Source organism: Odontesthes bonariensis, chromosome 6 (genome assembly GCF_027942865.1).
Source record: "Odontesthes bonariensis isolate fOdoBon6 chromosome 6, fOdoBon6.hap1, whole genome shotgun sequence".
Lineage (NCBI taxonomy): Eukaryota > Metazoa > Chordata > Actinopteri > Atheriniformes > Atherinopsidae > Odontesthes > Odontesthes bonariensis.
Window position 1 is genome coordinate 1106655 of NC_134511.1, and position 15623 is coordinate 1122277.

A 15623-nucleotide genomic window follows, 5' to 3' on the forward strand; every position below is an offset into this window, starting at 1 on the left:
TTTGCACATTTACAGAGAAACTTTTTACAGAACAATTTTCAAAAAGCAGAATAAACAAGAAGAGAATTAAATAAACGGCAGAAATCATTCAAATTAATGACAATAAAACTCTAGTTTCTAAACGAGGTTCCAGAAGCTGGTAAAATGTTTCAGCCTCATCAGCTTTTATTTAGGGCTTTAAGGTGAGAAAGAAAAGATTAAACTGGGTCCGAGACCAGTTAAATCTGCTGATGTTTCATGGATCTGAGCATTTTTAATCAAACAGGCGCCAAAAATGTCTGTAAAATCTGACAAACGACTCATTTATTGGAATATTTACAGATTTCCTCACAAAGTTTTTTGTATGAAAGATTTGTGAGAAACATTCTGAAGTTTAAACATTTACATTAAAGTCAGAAACAAGCGGGAAAAGCTGCAGAATTTATTAAACATCTTCTACAAAAACACAGCGATAGAAAACATATTTTCTGCTTCAACTCGATCAGAAACGAAACACACACGAACACGCACACAAAAACCCATCAGGGTGGAGGTGGCTCCCCCTGCTGGACACCTTTGGTCATTACATCCTGCAGAGCTGCAAACCTCAGTCGAGTCGTCAATAAACTGATCAACAGAAAAAATGTGGTTTCTTTTTCTGGAAAATGTTGAAAATGTCTTAATAAATGTGAATATTTTCAGAGAATGAGGCAGAATTTGGTCCCAGTGAGCTGACTGAGCAGAAGGTTCTGTTCTGTAAACATTTTAATAACCTTCATAATGATAATACTTTTCTTTTCCTGATGAAACAAAGTAAATATACTTTATTTTCCTGATAAAAACACATAAATGAGTTCATACACAGCCAGAATACTTTAAGTTGTTCCACTTTAATTCACCAAAGTACAATAAAAACGCCTCAAATTCTGCTTTTCTCCAATTTAACTCCAACTGGGGTAAACTGTGGCCGTGGCCACGTTTGGAGGCAGTTAGGATGCTTCTGCCTCCAGCTTCATGTCTCTTTCTGTTAAGTTTTCAGTTTCATTTGTTATTCTAATTTAAATATATATATATATTATAATATATTATTTGTTCCTTTTGTTTCTCCTGAATTTATTTTTGTATTATTTTCCTTTACATCACACTTTTTCCATTTTTCTCCTCCAAATTTTTCCTTTCTTTCTTTTATTTTTGATTTAAATATACATTTTATTTATAAATGTTTTTATTTCTGTTATTTCTCCCTTTATTTATTTCTGTCTCTTTTACAATCCCGTATGCGTTTGTGCTTCATTATGCAAATGAGGGGGCGGGGTTACTGATTGTCAAATACAACAGACAAATCTGATGTCTCCTTTAAGCAGTTTAGTCACATGACCTGTCTGAGTGTTGCAGCTCTGTCACAGTTTTCTGTCACCAGTTCATAACAATAGAAGAAAAGTGACGGAAATTAAATTTCCATCTGAACCCCGACACAGTTTAATGATTAAAGTTCGAACATTCGAATGTTTGCAGATCAAAGTTCGAATATTTGGTGATAAAAGTTTGAATGTTTGCAGATCAAAGTTCGAACGTTTGCAGATCAAAGTTCGAACGTTTGCAGATCAAAGTTCGAATGTTTGCTGATAAAAGTTCGAATGTTTGCTGATAAAAGTTCGAATGTTTGCAGATTAAAGTTCGAATGTTTGCTGATAAAAGTTCGAATGTTTGCAGATTAAAGTTCGAATATTTGCTGATAAAAGTTCGAATGTTTGCGGATTAAAGTTCGAACGTTTGCAGATTAAAGTTCGAACGTTTGCAGATCAAAGTTCGAATGTTTGCTGAGCAAAGTTTGAATGTTTGCAGATTAAAGTTCGAATGTTTGCTGATAAAAGTTCGAATGTTTGCAGATTAAAGTTCGAATGTTTGCTGATAAAAGTTCGAATGTTTGCAGATTAAAGTTCGAATATTTGCTGATAAAAGTTTGAATGTTTGCAGATCAAAGTTCGAATGTTTGCAGATCAAAGTTCGAACGTTTGCAGATCAAAGTTCGAACGTTTGCAGATTAAAGTTTGAATGTTTGCTGATCAAAGTTTGAATGTTTGCAGATTAAAGTTCGAATGTTTGCTAATAAAAGTTCGAATGTTTGCAGATTAAAGTACGAACGTTTGCAGATTCAAGTTCGAATGTTTGCAGATTAAAGTTCGAATGTTTGCTGATAAAAGTTTGAATGTTTGAAGATTAAAGTTCGAACGTTTGGTGATAAAAGTTCGAATGTTTGCAGATCAAAGTTTGAATGTTTGCTGATTAAAGTTCGAATGTTTGATGATAAAAGTTCGAATGTTTGCAGATTAAAGTTTGAATGTTTGCTGATTAAAGTTCGAACGTTTGGTGATAAAAGTTCGAATGTTTGCAGATCAAAGTTTGAATGTTTGCTGATTAAAGTTCGAATGTTTGATGATAAAAGTTCGAATGTTTGCAGATAAAAGTTGGAATGTTTGCAGATAAAAGTTTGAATGTTGGCAGATTAAAGTTCGAACAGCTTTCACACGAACATCTGAGACAGGCTCTGATGGTCGCTCACAGAACAGAGAGAATGTAAATAAATAAAGAAGTTGCAGTCCTTCCTCTTCCTCTTCCTCACCACTCCTTCTTCTTCTCGTCCATGGAGACGCCGCCGGGCCCCAGGGCCACCACCAGCAGCAGCCCCCCGATCACCGACATGGTCTGGAAGAAGTCGTACTTGAGGAAGTCGTGCATGGGCGTGTGGGCGGAGACGCTCCAAAAGGCGTTGAAGGTCACGTTGATGCAGAACAGCCAGGCGACGAGCGTCAGCGCCGCCAGCTTCGTCTTAAAGCCCACGGCCACCAGCAGCATGAGGCCCGTGCCCACCAGGTTCTGCAGCACCTGGATCAGGTCCATGGGAAAAGATCAGCTACAAACACGGGTTTGTGCTTCTGAAGCTTTAAGGCGAGACACGGCAGGCAAAAACAGGGATTTTTCATGTGGTCAATTTTGAGATTTTGGGCCAGTCTACTCCTTCAACATGTGTTCTTTCAACCTGCTATAAAGAAAACGTTGAAAACATAAATTAAAATGTTTACTTTATTACATTTTGTTTACTCGCGGCAGTGCGTTTCGTCCGAATTTACCAAAAAGTTAGCATTCCTACGCGCCATGCCGAGCTTCGTCTGTTTACTGAAGTCTGTTATGACCGGTATCGTTGGAAAGCTCTGAGTCTCCTGCACAATGATATGTCACCCAAATAACTGCGTTTCCTTTCAATCAGTAACCAATCAGGAATGTCTAAAGGCGGATCTATAGCTAATGAGAGAATCTCATTGGCTGCTGCTCGTTTCTGCTAACGTGATTGGCTCAGACGCATCACGTGGTCGACTCTGACGCTCCCGTGTTTAGCTTTCTCTGAATCTCTGAAAATGCCCCATAACACCGCAACTTTCAAAAGTTTGAACGTTCGAATGTTTGCAGATTAAAGTTCGAACGTTTGCAGATCAAAATTCGAACGTTTGCTGATAAAAGTTTGAATGTTTGCAGATTAAAGTTAGAATGTTTGCAGATCAAAGTTCGAACGTTTGCAGATCAAAGTTCGAATGTTCGAACATTTGCAGATCAAAGTTCGATTGTTCGAACGTTTGCAGATTAAAGTTCGAACGTTTGCAGATCAAAGTTCGAACGTTCGAACGTTTGCAGATTAAAGTTCGAATGTTCGAACGTTTGCAGATTAAAGTTCGAACGTATGCAGATCAAAGTTCGAACGTTCGAACGTATGCAGATCAAAGTTCGAATGTTCGAACGTTTGCAGATTAAAGTTCGAATGTTCGAACGTTTGCAGATTAAAGTTTGAAAGTTTGCTGATAAAAGTTCGAATGTTTGCAGATAAAAGTTTGAATGAAAGAAAAGAAAGCAACAATTGAGCTTTGCAAGATGCAATAAAAGAAAATCTATTTGATCAACTGATGAACCATCGGGAAGCAGCTGACCGTAAACTGTCGTTAGGAAACCGAGGGGAGTTAATGACAGTGATCTTTTATTGTATTGTATTGAGTAGGGGTGGGCGATATGGAAAAAATGTTGTATCACGATTTTTTTGCATAAAATCACGATTTTGATTTTTTATCACGATCTTCCATCCAAAAAAAAAAAAAAAAGACCAATTACAGTAGAGTTAAGTCGACATGCTGAACCACAGAAGAGCTAAGGAGTAAAAGAAAGAATTTGGCAATCAACACATTGTAATTCAACTGTAACCCAATTCAAGATGAAAATAAATGATCTAATTAATGACATCTGACACATTGAGAGTGAAGCAACCGGAAATAGAAAAACGAACCACTGATGACGACTTGACTCCACCTCACGATGCCATTTAGCAACAGATGAGCAACGCTGCATGTTCATTTACTGCAGCCACAGTCACGCACTGCCATCACCAGAGCGCCCTAAAGGAATACTTTCCAGCTGTTTAATGTTTGTCACGGTCGCGGTGCATCCCTTTTCTCTTGCACCGTAGTTAGCTTACGAGCTAGCGGTTTCCTCATCCGACCCGAGAGTGCTGCTGCTGGCCGTGAGTTTCTCCCGTGCGCCGCTATGGATGTGCTGTGGATGGTGCCGCTGCTGCTGTTCCCATTCCTGATGTGGACCAGCAGCAGTGGGTTAGGGTAGAAGAAACCCCGAACCAATTCCAAATTACAGAGCTGGATTTCCTCTTCTTCACCAGCTCGTCGGCTTGGCTTTCAGCCATGGCTGTCCATGCGTTTTCTAAGTTTTTACAAACACAACATGGAGGCGTGTAAGAAAGTGTCACGACGCACAGTTCGCTATGATTGGTCGGTTAGGTTAAGGACGCCCTACGTCTGCCGCATCGGCGGGAACCAGCATTAAAAAATAATAATAATAATCATTGCGCTGATTGGCAAAGGCGATCTATACGGTTTCTCTAATTTGGTAGATCGCCTGCGATTCTCCACTCTTCCTCGCCAGTCACGATTTTATATCGTCAGATCGCGCACCCCTAGTATTGAGCTTGTATTCTTAATACGATTATTTTATTCAACATTAGTATTACTAAGGGCCTGAGCATTTATTATGTTTTTGAGCCATTGTTTCCAATACAAATGTATTAAACTCCCCTATTTAAATCTTTAAATGCCGTTTTCTCAAAATCAGTTTTTTGTATTTTCCCAGTATCAATATCTCAGTCTATGGAGCACCTACTAACACCAAACTTTCGAGTTATACACTTAGCAGTATTCTGAAGATATTTACAGAAGGATTTGTTGATAAATCATTCCTGGCCTGATTTATGTGACATTATAATAAAAAAATATGGCTATGGGCAGTATATTTAGATTTCCTAGGAAATAAAAGCAGATATCCTGAAATCCCTCTGTAATTTGCTTTTTATTTTGTGTGTAAACAAAATGAAAAGATAATTTTGCACCTGGCTTTATCATATGTTCAGATCTATCTTCTGGAAATATATGCAAATGTGCGCATATTTAATGAGATAATGCCTAATTTGCATAATTAAACATACAAATCTAAAAGTTTGAATGTTTGCAGCTCAAAGTTCGAACGTTTGCAGATTAATGTTCGAATTTTTGCTGATAAAAGTTCGAATGTTTGCAGATTAAAGTTCGAACCTTTGCAGATCAAAGTTTGAATATTTGGTGATGAAAGTTCGAATGTTTGCTGATAAAATTTCGAACGTTTCCAGATTAAAGTTAGAATATTTGGTGATAAAAGTTTGAATGTTTGCTGATAAAAGTTCGAACGTTTGCAGATTAAAGTTCAAAAGTTTGCTGATAAAAGTTTGAATGTTTTATGATAAAAGTTCGAACGTTCGAATGTTTGCTGATAAAATTTCAAACGTTTGCAGATTAAAGTTCGAACGTTTGCAGATTAAAGTTCGAACGTTTGCAGATTAAAGTTTGAACGTTTGCAGATTAAAGTTTGAACGTTTGCAGATTAAAGTTTGAATTTTTGGTGATAAAAGTTTGAACGTTTGCAGATTAAAGTTTGAACGTTTGCAGATTAAAGTTTGAATTTTTGGTGATAAAAGTTTGAACGTTTGCAGATTAAAGTTTGAATTTTTGCAGATAAAAGTTTGAAAGTTTGCTGATAAAAGTTTAGAATGTTTCCAGATAAAAGTTCGAACGTTTGCAGATCAAAGTTCGAACATTTGCAGATTAAAGTTCAAAAGTTTGCTGATAAAAGTTCGAACGTACGAATGTTTGCTGATAAAATTTCGAACGTTTGCAGATTAAAGTTCGAACGTTTGCAGATTAAAGTTCGAACGTTTGCAGATTAAAGTTTGAACGTTTGCAGATTAAAGTTTAGAATGTTTCCAGATAAAAGTTCGAACGTTTGCAGATTAAAGTTCAAAAGTTTGCTGATAAAAGTTCGAACGTACGAATGTTTGCTGATAAAATTTCGAACGTTTGCAGATTAAAGTTCGAACGTTTGCAGATTAAAGTTCGAACGTTTGCAGATTAAAGTTTGAACGTTTGCAGATTAAAGTTTGAATTTTTGGTGATAAAAGTTTGAACGTTTGCAGATTAAAGTTCGAATATTTGGATAAAAGTTCGAACGTTTGCAGATAAAAGTTTGAAAGTTTGCTGATAAAAGTTTAGAATGTTTCCAGATAAAAGTTTGAACGTTTGCAAATTAAAGTTTGAACGTTTGCAGATTAAAGTTCGAACGTTTGCAGATTAAAGTTTGAACGTTTGCTGATAAAAGTTTAGAATGTTTCCAGATAAAAGTTTGAACGTTTGCAAATTAAAGTTTGAACGTTTGCAGATTAAAGTTCGAACGTTTGCAGATTAAAGTTTGAACGTTTGCAGATTAAAGTTCGAACGTTTGCAGATTAAAGTTGGAACGTTTGCAGATTAAAGTTCGAACGTTTGCAGATTAAAGTTTGAACGTTTGCAGATTAAAGTTTGAACGTTTGCAGATTAAAGTTTGAATGTTTGCAGATTAAAGTTCGAACGTTTGCAGATTAAAGTAATACATTTTTTTTTCATACTTGTATAAGTAATCAACTGAGGAAGTTTCATGGTGATACCTATTATTTTAAAATATTACCCTATTCACCTGGAGTGTCTCGCCTTAAGGACTCGGACTGGTGGAGTTCTGGTCCTGGTTCTGGTTCTGGTTCTGAGTGTTACTCACGCTGATCAGGCTGAGGTCTAGGTGCAGCAGCGTCATGAACATGAGGGTGAGGAGGACTCTTCCTCCTAGCTGGAGGAGGTGTTTGGGGGAACTCTGGCGTCCCAGAGACGGAACGCCGGCGAAGACGCTGCGAGCTTCCTCCCGACACTCGGCGAGGAGGAGCAGGAGGCCGCCGCCCAGCGCCAGATTCCTGCAGGCGAGGAAGAGGAAGAGGAGGGCTTTGAGTTTCACAAAGACCTTCGGCCTGCAGATCATGTGACAGGTGAGGGGGCGGGGCCTACAGGAGACTCACCTCATGAGGAACTTTGGGTCCCAGAGGATGCTGTAGGCCACCGTCTGCAGGAACAAACGGGTTTAGTCAATAACAGTTTCGTTAGTCGCTTAACTCGTCACATTTCCTCAAACTCACAAAAATCCTTCAAAAATAAACTGAAACGATCACGTGACAAGAGAATAAAACTTCTTAATCAGACGAGCGGCAGATTTCAGCTTGTTCAGATCAGTTTTGTTGGTTCTGGTGTTCCTCAGGGTTCTGTGTTTGTACCCCTTATAAATAATAATATCAAAATAATATCGTAAAATAATAAATCGGGCTTTAGCGCGCTCGGCCGCTCTGACAGCTGTGAAAGACAGCAGTTCACTGATATGTGGAGTTTCTGTCTGATTTGACTTCTTTCTGGAATAAACAGAAAGCCTGCAGGTGAGCGCAGAGCTTTTATCACAACCTCGAACAAACAAAAAACCAGAGCAAACTGTCTTCCAATGAAACCTGAGATTTTAACTCGTCACATTTCCTCAAACTCACAAAAATCCTTCAAAAATAAACTGAACCGATCATGTGACAAGAGAATAAAATGAGAATAAAACTTCTTAATCAGACGAGCGGCAGATTTCAGCTTGTTCAGATCAGTTTTGTTGGTTCTGGTGTTCCTCAGGGCTCTGTGTTTGTACCCCTTCTGTTTCTCTACTCATTACCTAAGGATCTTAAGGCGTAAGGATCTGAATGAGCTCACAGTAACTGCCCTTTAATTCACCTGTTACACCTGTCTTTAAACACATCTTTTCACCTCTGTTAGTATCATCTTAACATCCTTTCCGGTCCAAACATCCATTGGACATCATTTCAGCTGCATTCCTAGAACTCTTTAAAGATTTAATAACGAGTTAACTCGTTATTATCGCATTAACTTGCTAATCATTTAACGCCGATAAATATTTTATCGCTCGTTAACGCAGTTTTTTTATTTATTTAAAAAATGATTTTATTATTGTAAAAGTCTGTTGCTCGCAGGCTTTTATTATTGTAAAAGTCTGTCGCTAACAAGCTTTTATTTTGTAAAAGTCTGTCGCTCACAGGCTTTTATTTTGTAAAAGTCTGTTGCTCACAGGCTTTTATTTTGTAAAAGTCTGTTGCTCACAGGCTTTTATTTTATAAAAGTCTGTTGCTAACAGGCTTTTATTTTGTAAAAGTCTGTTTCTCACAGGCTTTTATTTTGTAAAAGTCTGTTGCTAACAGGCTTTTATTTTGTAAAAGTCTGTTGCTCACAGGCTTTTATTTTGTAAAAGTATGCTGCTGTCTGCTGCGGAACAGGAAAAGAAAGTAATCGGCGGATCCACCAAACATGGAGAAGGGTACGGAACTTTTACTCGGCCACTTTCTTTTTAAAGTTCTTCCAGACGGCGGAGTCGACAGAACCAAAGTCATCTGTAAACACTGCCAAGTTGAATTGTCTTCTCAGCGTAGTAGTTCCAGTCTAAAATATCACTTAAAGGCAAAACACACAACTGATAGCAGCAAGTCATTCAAGGTAGGGGTGCGCGATCTGACGATATAAAATCGTGACTGGCGAGGAAGAGTGGAGAATCGCAGGCGATCTACCAAATTAGAGAAACCGTATAGATCGCCTTTGCCAATCAGCGCAATGATTTTATTTTTTTTTAATGCTGGTTCCCGCCGATGCGGCAGACGTAGGGCGTCCTTAACCTAACCGACCAATCATAGCGAACTGTGCGTTGTGACACTTTCTTACACGCCTCCATGTTGTGTTTGTAAAAACTTAGAAAACGCATGGACAGCCACGGCTGAAAGCCAAGCCGACGAGCTGGTGAAGAAGAGGAAATCCACCTCTGTAATTTGGAATTGGTTCGGGGTTTCTTCTACCCTAACCCAGAATAAACATTTTAATGGTTGCCCAGGCCTGGTTTAAAGAGTGGCTCAGGTGTATGCACCTACCTGCAGAGCGATGACACCGAACAGAGCGCAGCAGGCGTGCAGAACAAAGTTCCTGCTGAGGATCAGCACGCAGCTTCCTGCAGACACATGCAGCAGCATTACTCCAACGTTAAAACTTCAAACATAAATCTGAGTTCTGAGCGTATTCTGGCGAGTGTTTGTTACCCAGCTGCCCCAGCAGGTTGATCAGGACGAAGACGTTGGCGAGGAAGCCTCCGCAGCCCCAGACTGAGTCGATGTAGCCGCTCTGGTCCGTCCACTGGAACCACATCCGGACGCTGTCCTCCAGAAAGGTGCTGACCAGACAGAGGCGGGCCACGTGGGGGAGGTGGTGCTTGGTCACCCGCAGGAACTGCAACGCAGGGGGCGGAGCTACGATTAACGGCCGTTTCACAGAAAAACAGTGACTCAAACTGTTTGGTTCTGCTCAAACTGTTTCCCCCGGGCCCCAAAATGACTAAATCCACCCATGTCCACTCAGTGAAAAACTGTTATAGAGCTGGTTACACTGGTTATAGCTGGTTACACTGGTTATACAGCTGGTTACACTGGTTATAGAGCTGGTTAAACTGGTTATAGCTGGTTATAGCTGGTTATAGAGCTGGTTACGCTGGTTATAGAGCTGGTTACACTGGTTATATAGCTGGTTACACTGGTTATAGCTGGTTATATAGCTGGTTATAGAGCTGGTTACACTGGTTATAGCTGGTTATAGCTGGTTATAGAGCTGGTTACGCTGGTTATAGAGCTGGTTACACTGGTTATATAGCTGGTTACACTGGTTATAGAGCTGGTTAAACTGGTTATAGCTGGTTATAGCTGGTTATAGAGCTGGTTACGCTGGTTATATAGCTGGTTACACTGGTTATATAGCTGGTTACACTGGTTATACAGCTGGTTACACTGGTTATAGAGCTGGTTACACTGGTTATAGCTGGTTACACTGGTTATACAGCTGGTTACACTGGTTATAGAGCTGGTTATAGCTGGTTACACTGGTTATAGAGCTGGTTAAACTGGTTATAGCTGGTTACGCTGGTTATAGAGCTGATTACACTGGTTATAGAGCTGGTTATACTGGTTATAGCTGGTTATATAGCTGGTTATATAGCTGGTTACACTGGTTATATAGCTGGTTACACTGGTTATAGCTGTTTATATAGCTGGTTACATTGGTTATAATGCTGGTTATAGCTGGTTACACTGGTTATAGAGCTGGTTATATAGCTGGTTACATTGGTTATATAGCTGGTTATATAGCTGGTTACGCTGGTTATAGCTGGTTACACTGGTTATATAGCTGGTTACACTGGTTATAGCTGGTTATATATCTGGTTACACTGGTTATAGAGCTGGTTATAGAGCTGGTTACACTGGTTATATAGCTGGTTACACTGGTTACACTGGTTATAGCTGGTTATATAGCTGGTTACACTGGTTATATAGCTTATTATATAGCTGGTTACATTGGTTATAGAGCTGGTTACGCTGGTTATAGCTGGTTATAGAGCTGGTTACATTGGTTATAGCTGGTTACGCTGGTTATAGAGCTGGTTATATAGCTGGTTAAATTGGTTATAGAGCTGGTTACTCTGGTTATAGCTGGTTATATAGCTGGTTACACTGGTTATAGGTGGTTATAGAGCTGGTTACGCTAGTTATAGAACTTATTAAACTGGTTATATAGCTGGTTACGCTGGTTATATAGCTGGTTACATAGCTGGTTACATTGGTTATAGAGCTGGTTACGCTGGTTATATAGCTGGTTACATTGGTTATAGAGCTGGTTACGCTGGTTATAGCTGGTTATATAGCTGGTTACGCTGGTTATAGAGCTGGTTACATTGGTTATAGAGCTGGTTACGCTGGTTATATAGCTGGTTACGCTGGTTATAGAGCTGGTTACATTGGTTATAGAGCTGGTTACGGTGGTTATAGAGCTGGTTACAGAGCTGGTTACACTGGTTATAGAGCTGGTTACACTGGTTATAGAGCTGGTTATAGCTGGTTACACTGGTTATAGAGCTGGTTATAGCTGGTTACACTGGTTATAGAGCTGGTTAAACTGGTTATAGAGCTGGTTACACTGGTTATAGAGCTGGTTATACTGGTTATAGCTGGTTATATAGCTGGTTATATAGCTGGTTACACTGGTTATAGAGCTGGTTACACTGGTTATAGCTGGTTATATAGCTGGTTACACTGGTTATATAGCTGGTTACACTGGTTACATAGCTGGTTACACTGGTTATAGCTGGTTATATAGCTGGTTACATTGGTTATAGAGCTGGTTATGCTGGTTATAGCTGGTTATGTAGCTGGTTACACTGGTTATAGAGCTGGTTACGCTGGTTATAGAGCTGGTTACACTGGTTATATAGCTGGTTACACTGGTTATAGCTGGTTACATTGGTTATAGAGCTGGTTATGCTGGTTATAGCTGGTTACACTGGTTATAGAGCTGGTTATATAGCTGGTTACATTGGTTATATAGCTGGTTACGCTGGTTATAGCTGGTTACACTGGTTATATAGCTGGTTACACTGGTTATACCTGGTTATATAGCTGGTTACACTGGTTACACTGGTTATATAGCTGGTTACACTGGTTATAGCTGGTTACACTGGTTATATAACTGATTATATAGCTGGTTACATTGGTTATAGAGCTGGTTACGCTGGTTATAGCTGGTTATAGCTGGTTATATAGCTGGTTACACTGGTTATAGCTGGTTACGCTGGTTATAGAGCTGGTTATATAGCTGGTTAAATTGGTTATAGAGCTGGTTACTCTGGTTATAGAGCTGGTTACATTGGTTATAGAGCTGGTTACGCTAGTTATAGAGCTGATTAAACTGGTTATATAGCTGGTTACATAGCTGGTTACATAGCTGGTTACATTGGTTATAGAGCTGGTTATGCTGGTTATAGCTGGTTATATAGCTGGTTATATAACTGGTTACATTGGTTATAGAGCTGGTTACAATGGTTATAGAGCTGGTTACGCTGGTTATATAGCTCGTTACGCTGGTTATAGAGCTGGTTACATTGGTTATAGAGCTGGTTACGGTGGTTATAGAGCTGGTTACAGAGCTGGTTACACTGGTTATATAGCTGGTTACGCTGGTTAAAGAGCTGGTTACACTGGTTATAGCTGGTTATAGAGCTGGTTACACTGGTTATAGAGCTAGTTACACTGGTTATAGAGCTGGTTACACTGGTTATAGAGCTAGTTACACTGGTTATAGAGCTGGTTACACTGGTTATAGCTGGTTATAGAGCTGGTTACGCTGGTTATTGAGCTGGTTACATTGGTTATAGAGCTGGTTACGCTAGTTATAGAGCTGATTAAACTGGTTATATAGCTGGTTACATAGCTGGTTACATAGCTGGTTACATTGGTTATAGAGCTGGTTATGCTGGTTATAGCTGGTTATATAGCTGGTTATATAGCTGGTTACGCTGGTTATAGAGCTGGTTACAATGGTTATAGAGCTGGTTACGCTGGTTATATAGCTGGTTACGCTGGTTATAGAGCTGGTTACATTGGTTATAGAGCTGGTTACGGTGGTTATAGAGCTGGTTAAAGAGCTGGTTACACTGGTTATAGCTGGTTATAGAGCTGGTTATAGCTGGTTATAGAGCTGGTTACACTGGTTATAGAGCTAGTTACACTGGTTATAGAGCTGGTTACACTGGTTATAGCTGGTTATAGAGCTGGTTTAACTGGTTATAGAGCTGGTTACACTGGCAATAGAGCTAGTTACACTGGTTATAGAGCTGGTTACACTGGTTATAGAGCTGGTTACATTGGTAATAGAGCTGGTTACACTGGTTATAGAGCTGGTTATATAACTGGTTACGCTGGTTATAGAGCTGGTTACACTGGTTATAGAGCTGGTTACTCTGGTTATAGCTGGTTATATAGCTGGTAACGCTGGTTATAGAGCTGGTTTAACTTGTTATAGAGTTAGTTACACTGGTTATAGAGCTGGTTACACTGGTTATAGAGCTGGTTACATTGGTAATAGAGCTGGTTACACTGGTTATAGAGCTGGTTATAGAGCTGGTTATATAACTGGTTACGCTGGTTATAGAGCTGGTTACACTGGTTATAGAGCTGGTTACTCTGGTTATAGCTGGTTATATAGCTGTTAACGCTGGTTATAGAGCTGGTTAAACTTGTTATAGAGTTGGTTAAACTGGTTATATGACTGGTTAAACTGGTTATATGACTGGTTAAACTGGTTATAGAGCTGGTTAAACTGGTTATATGACTGGTTAAACTGGTTATAGAGCTGATTAAACTTGTTATACAGCTGGTTTAACTGGTTATAGAGCTGGTTAGACTGGTTATAGAGCTGATTAAACTTGTTATACAGCTGGTTGAACTGGTTATAGAGCTGGTTAGACTGGTTATATGACTGGTTGAACTGATTAAACTGATTATATAACTGGTAACACTGGTTATTTATGTTTAGACGCCATCTTATCGCAGCACCTCGTCTGCTTTCCTGTAACATTAAAAGTGCTCCTAAACAGGTGATGGAATATAAATGCAACAAATCCCTTTTTATATAGAAAATAGTTAAATTAGTGTATTTAACATTTAGCAATAACTTTCCAACATGGCTGATTGTGTCATTAATAAAACAAGCTGGGACATTTGAATCTGCTTCTGTTTGAGGCCATGCGGGGGATTTAAAAGTGGTTTGACTGGAGGCTGATTGGCATCGTGGGCGTGTCCGTGTGTGTCCGTCAAACAGCAACAACCAGGGAAACTACAGCCCAGCAGGTGGAGTTACCTGTTAAAATGAAAGCGACTGAAACCTGCTTACTACAGCCCAGCAGGTGGAGTTACCTGTTAAAATGAAAGCGACTCAAACCTGCTTAAAATCTTTGAACTGTTGCCAGGTCGTTGATATATATATATATATATACATATATATATATACATATATATATATATGTATTATATATATATATATATATATTGCAACTTAAATTTTTATTGGGAGGATTTTCACAACATTCACATTTTTCAGATTACTTCTTTTGGAACAGAAATTAAATCTCAATCCGCCAACTGCTGCACGACCAGACTCAGTTGGAAATTTTGTCATTTTAACACTTCCGTGACCGTCCGCGGGGACTCACGAACCGTAAGAAATACTTTACAGCCCCGGGACATTTTAAGGATCCTCCTCCTTATTTCGGCATATATGGAACTCTTTTTAAGACTTATTTAATCCTTTTCTTCTCCTCGTGAAACTTGACGTTTCCCTCTTTACGCGGCGGTCTTCCTGTTCCACCCTCCGATAAAAAAAAAATTTAGTTTCTTCCTTTCAGCTCACAAAAGTTCACCTTTTTAGGCATCAGAGTGCCCCGAATTATTCAGCTGACTTTATGTCAAACAACCGTGCCGGCACCGAGCTCAAAGCTGCCGCCAACCACTGGACTTTTTGACCGCGGGTATTCGGACCGAGTCCCAGCCCTGTGTGGGGCCGGCTCAGGGTGCGCGATTCCCGGGTGGAGCAGCTCACCTGGTCCGCCACGTCCTCCGCCTGGCTCATCAGGTCTCCGTGCGCCATCTCTGCCTGAATAAAAGGCACTTTAGGTCCCGGTCCGGCTCCGGTGATGATGATGATGATGATGGTGTCCTGCTGCTGCCTCCTCAGACCCACAGTTCCGCGCACTGAGGAGGAGCGCGCCCCTGGTGGCCGGGCGCGGCGCGGCATGCCACGTGGACAGACCAACAGATCAAATTCAATTCAATTCATTTTTATTCATATAGCGCCAAATACAACAAATCTCATCTCAAGGCACTTAGATAATAAAGTCCAATTCAAGCCAATTGGAATTCAATTAATTGTAATCATAATTATTCATAAAATAATCCAATTCGTTCATATAGAGCCAATTCAAAAACAATTTCCTAACTAAGGAAACCAACAGATTGCACTGAAACAAATAAACTCTGACAAATGTTTCTCTGTTGCACTGATTTCTTTCTTCACTGAACGCTGGAGGATGTGTAACAAACACGATTATGTGCTCAATGAATTCAGATTTAATCAGATATATGGGAGGGGGGGTAATTATTATTATTATTATTGTTCAGATCCTGAATGATCCGGATGAGCTGGTGGTCTCCTCAGGAAAGAGATCGCAGCTCAGTTATGGGCTGTTTGGGCAGTGGCGGCTCCTGACATTTTTTTTAGGTAGTGCATTTTCCCCCCTTA

General features: G+C 39.7%; 1 protein-coding gene across 1 annotated transcript; it reads right to left on the reverse strand.

Moving 5' to 3' along the window:
* Positions 1-286: 286 nt before the first annotated feature.
* On the reverse strand, positions 287-15092 carry LOC142381776 (surfeit locus protein 4-like). Its single transcript, XM_075466982.1, has 6 exons — positions 14925-15092; positions 9548-9734; positions 9383-9459; positions 7442-7485; positions 7150-7339; positions 287-2865 (listed from the first exon to the last, which is right to left on the reverse strand). The coding sequence occupies exons 1-6, from the start codon at positions 14970-14972 to the stop codon at positions 2599-2601; spliced, it is 813 nt and encodes a 270-aa protein (XP_075323097.1). The 5' UTR covers positions 14973-15092; the 3' UTR covers positions 287-2598.
* Positions 15093-15623: the final 531 nt, after the last annotated feature.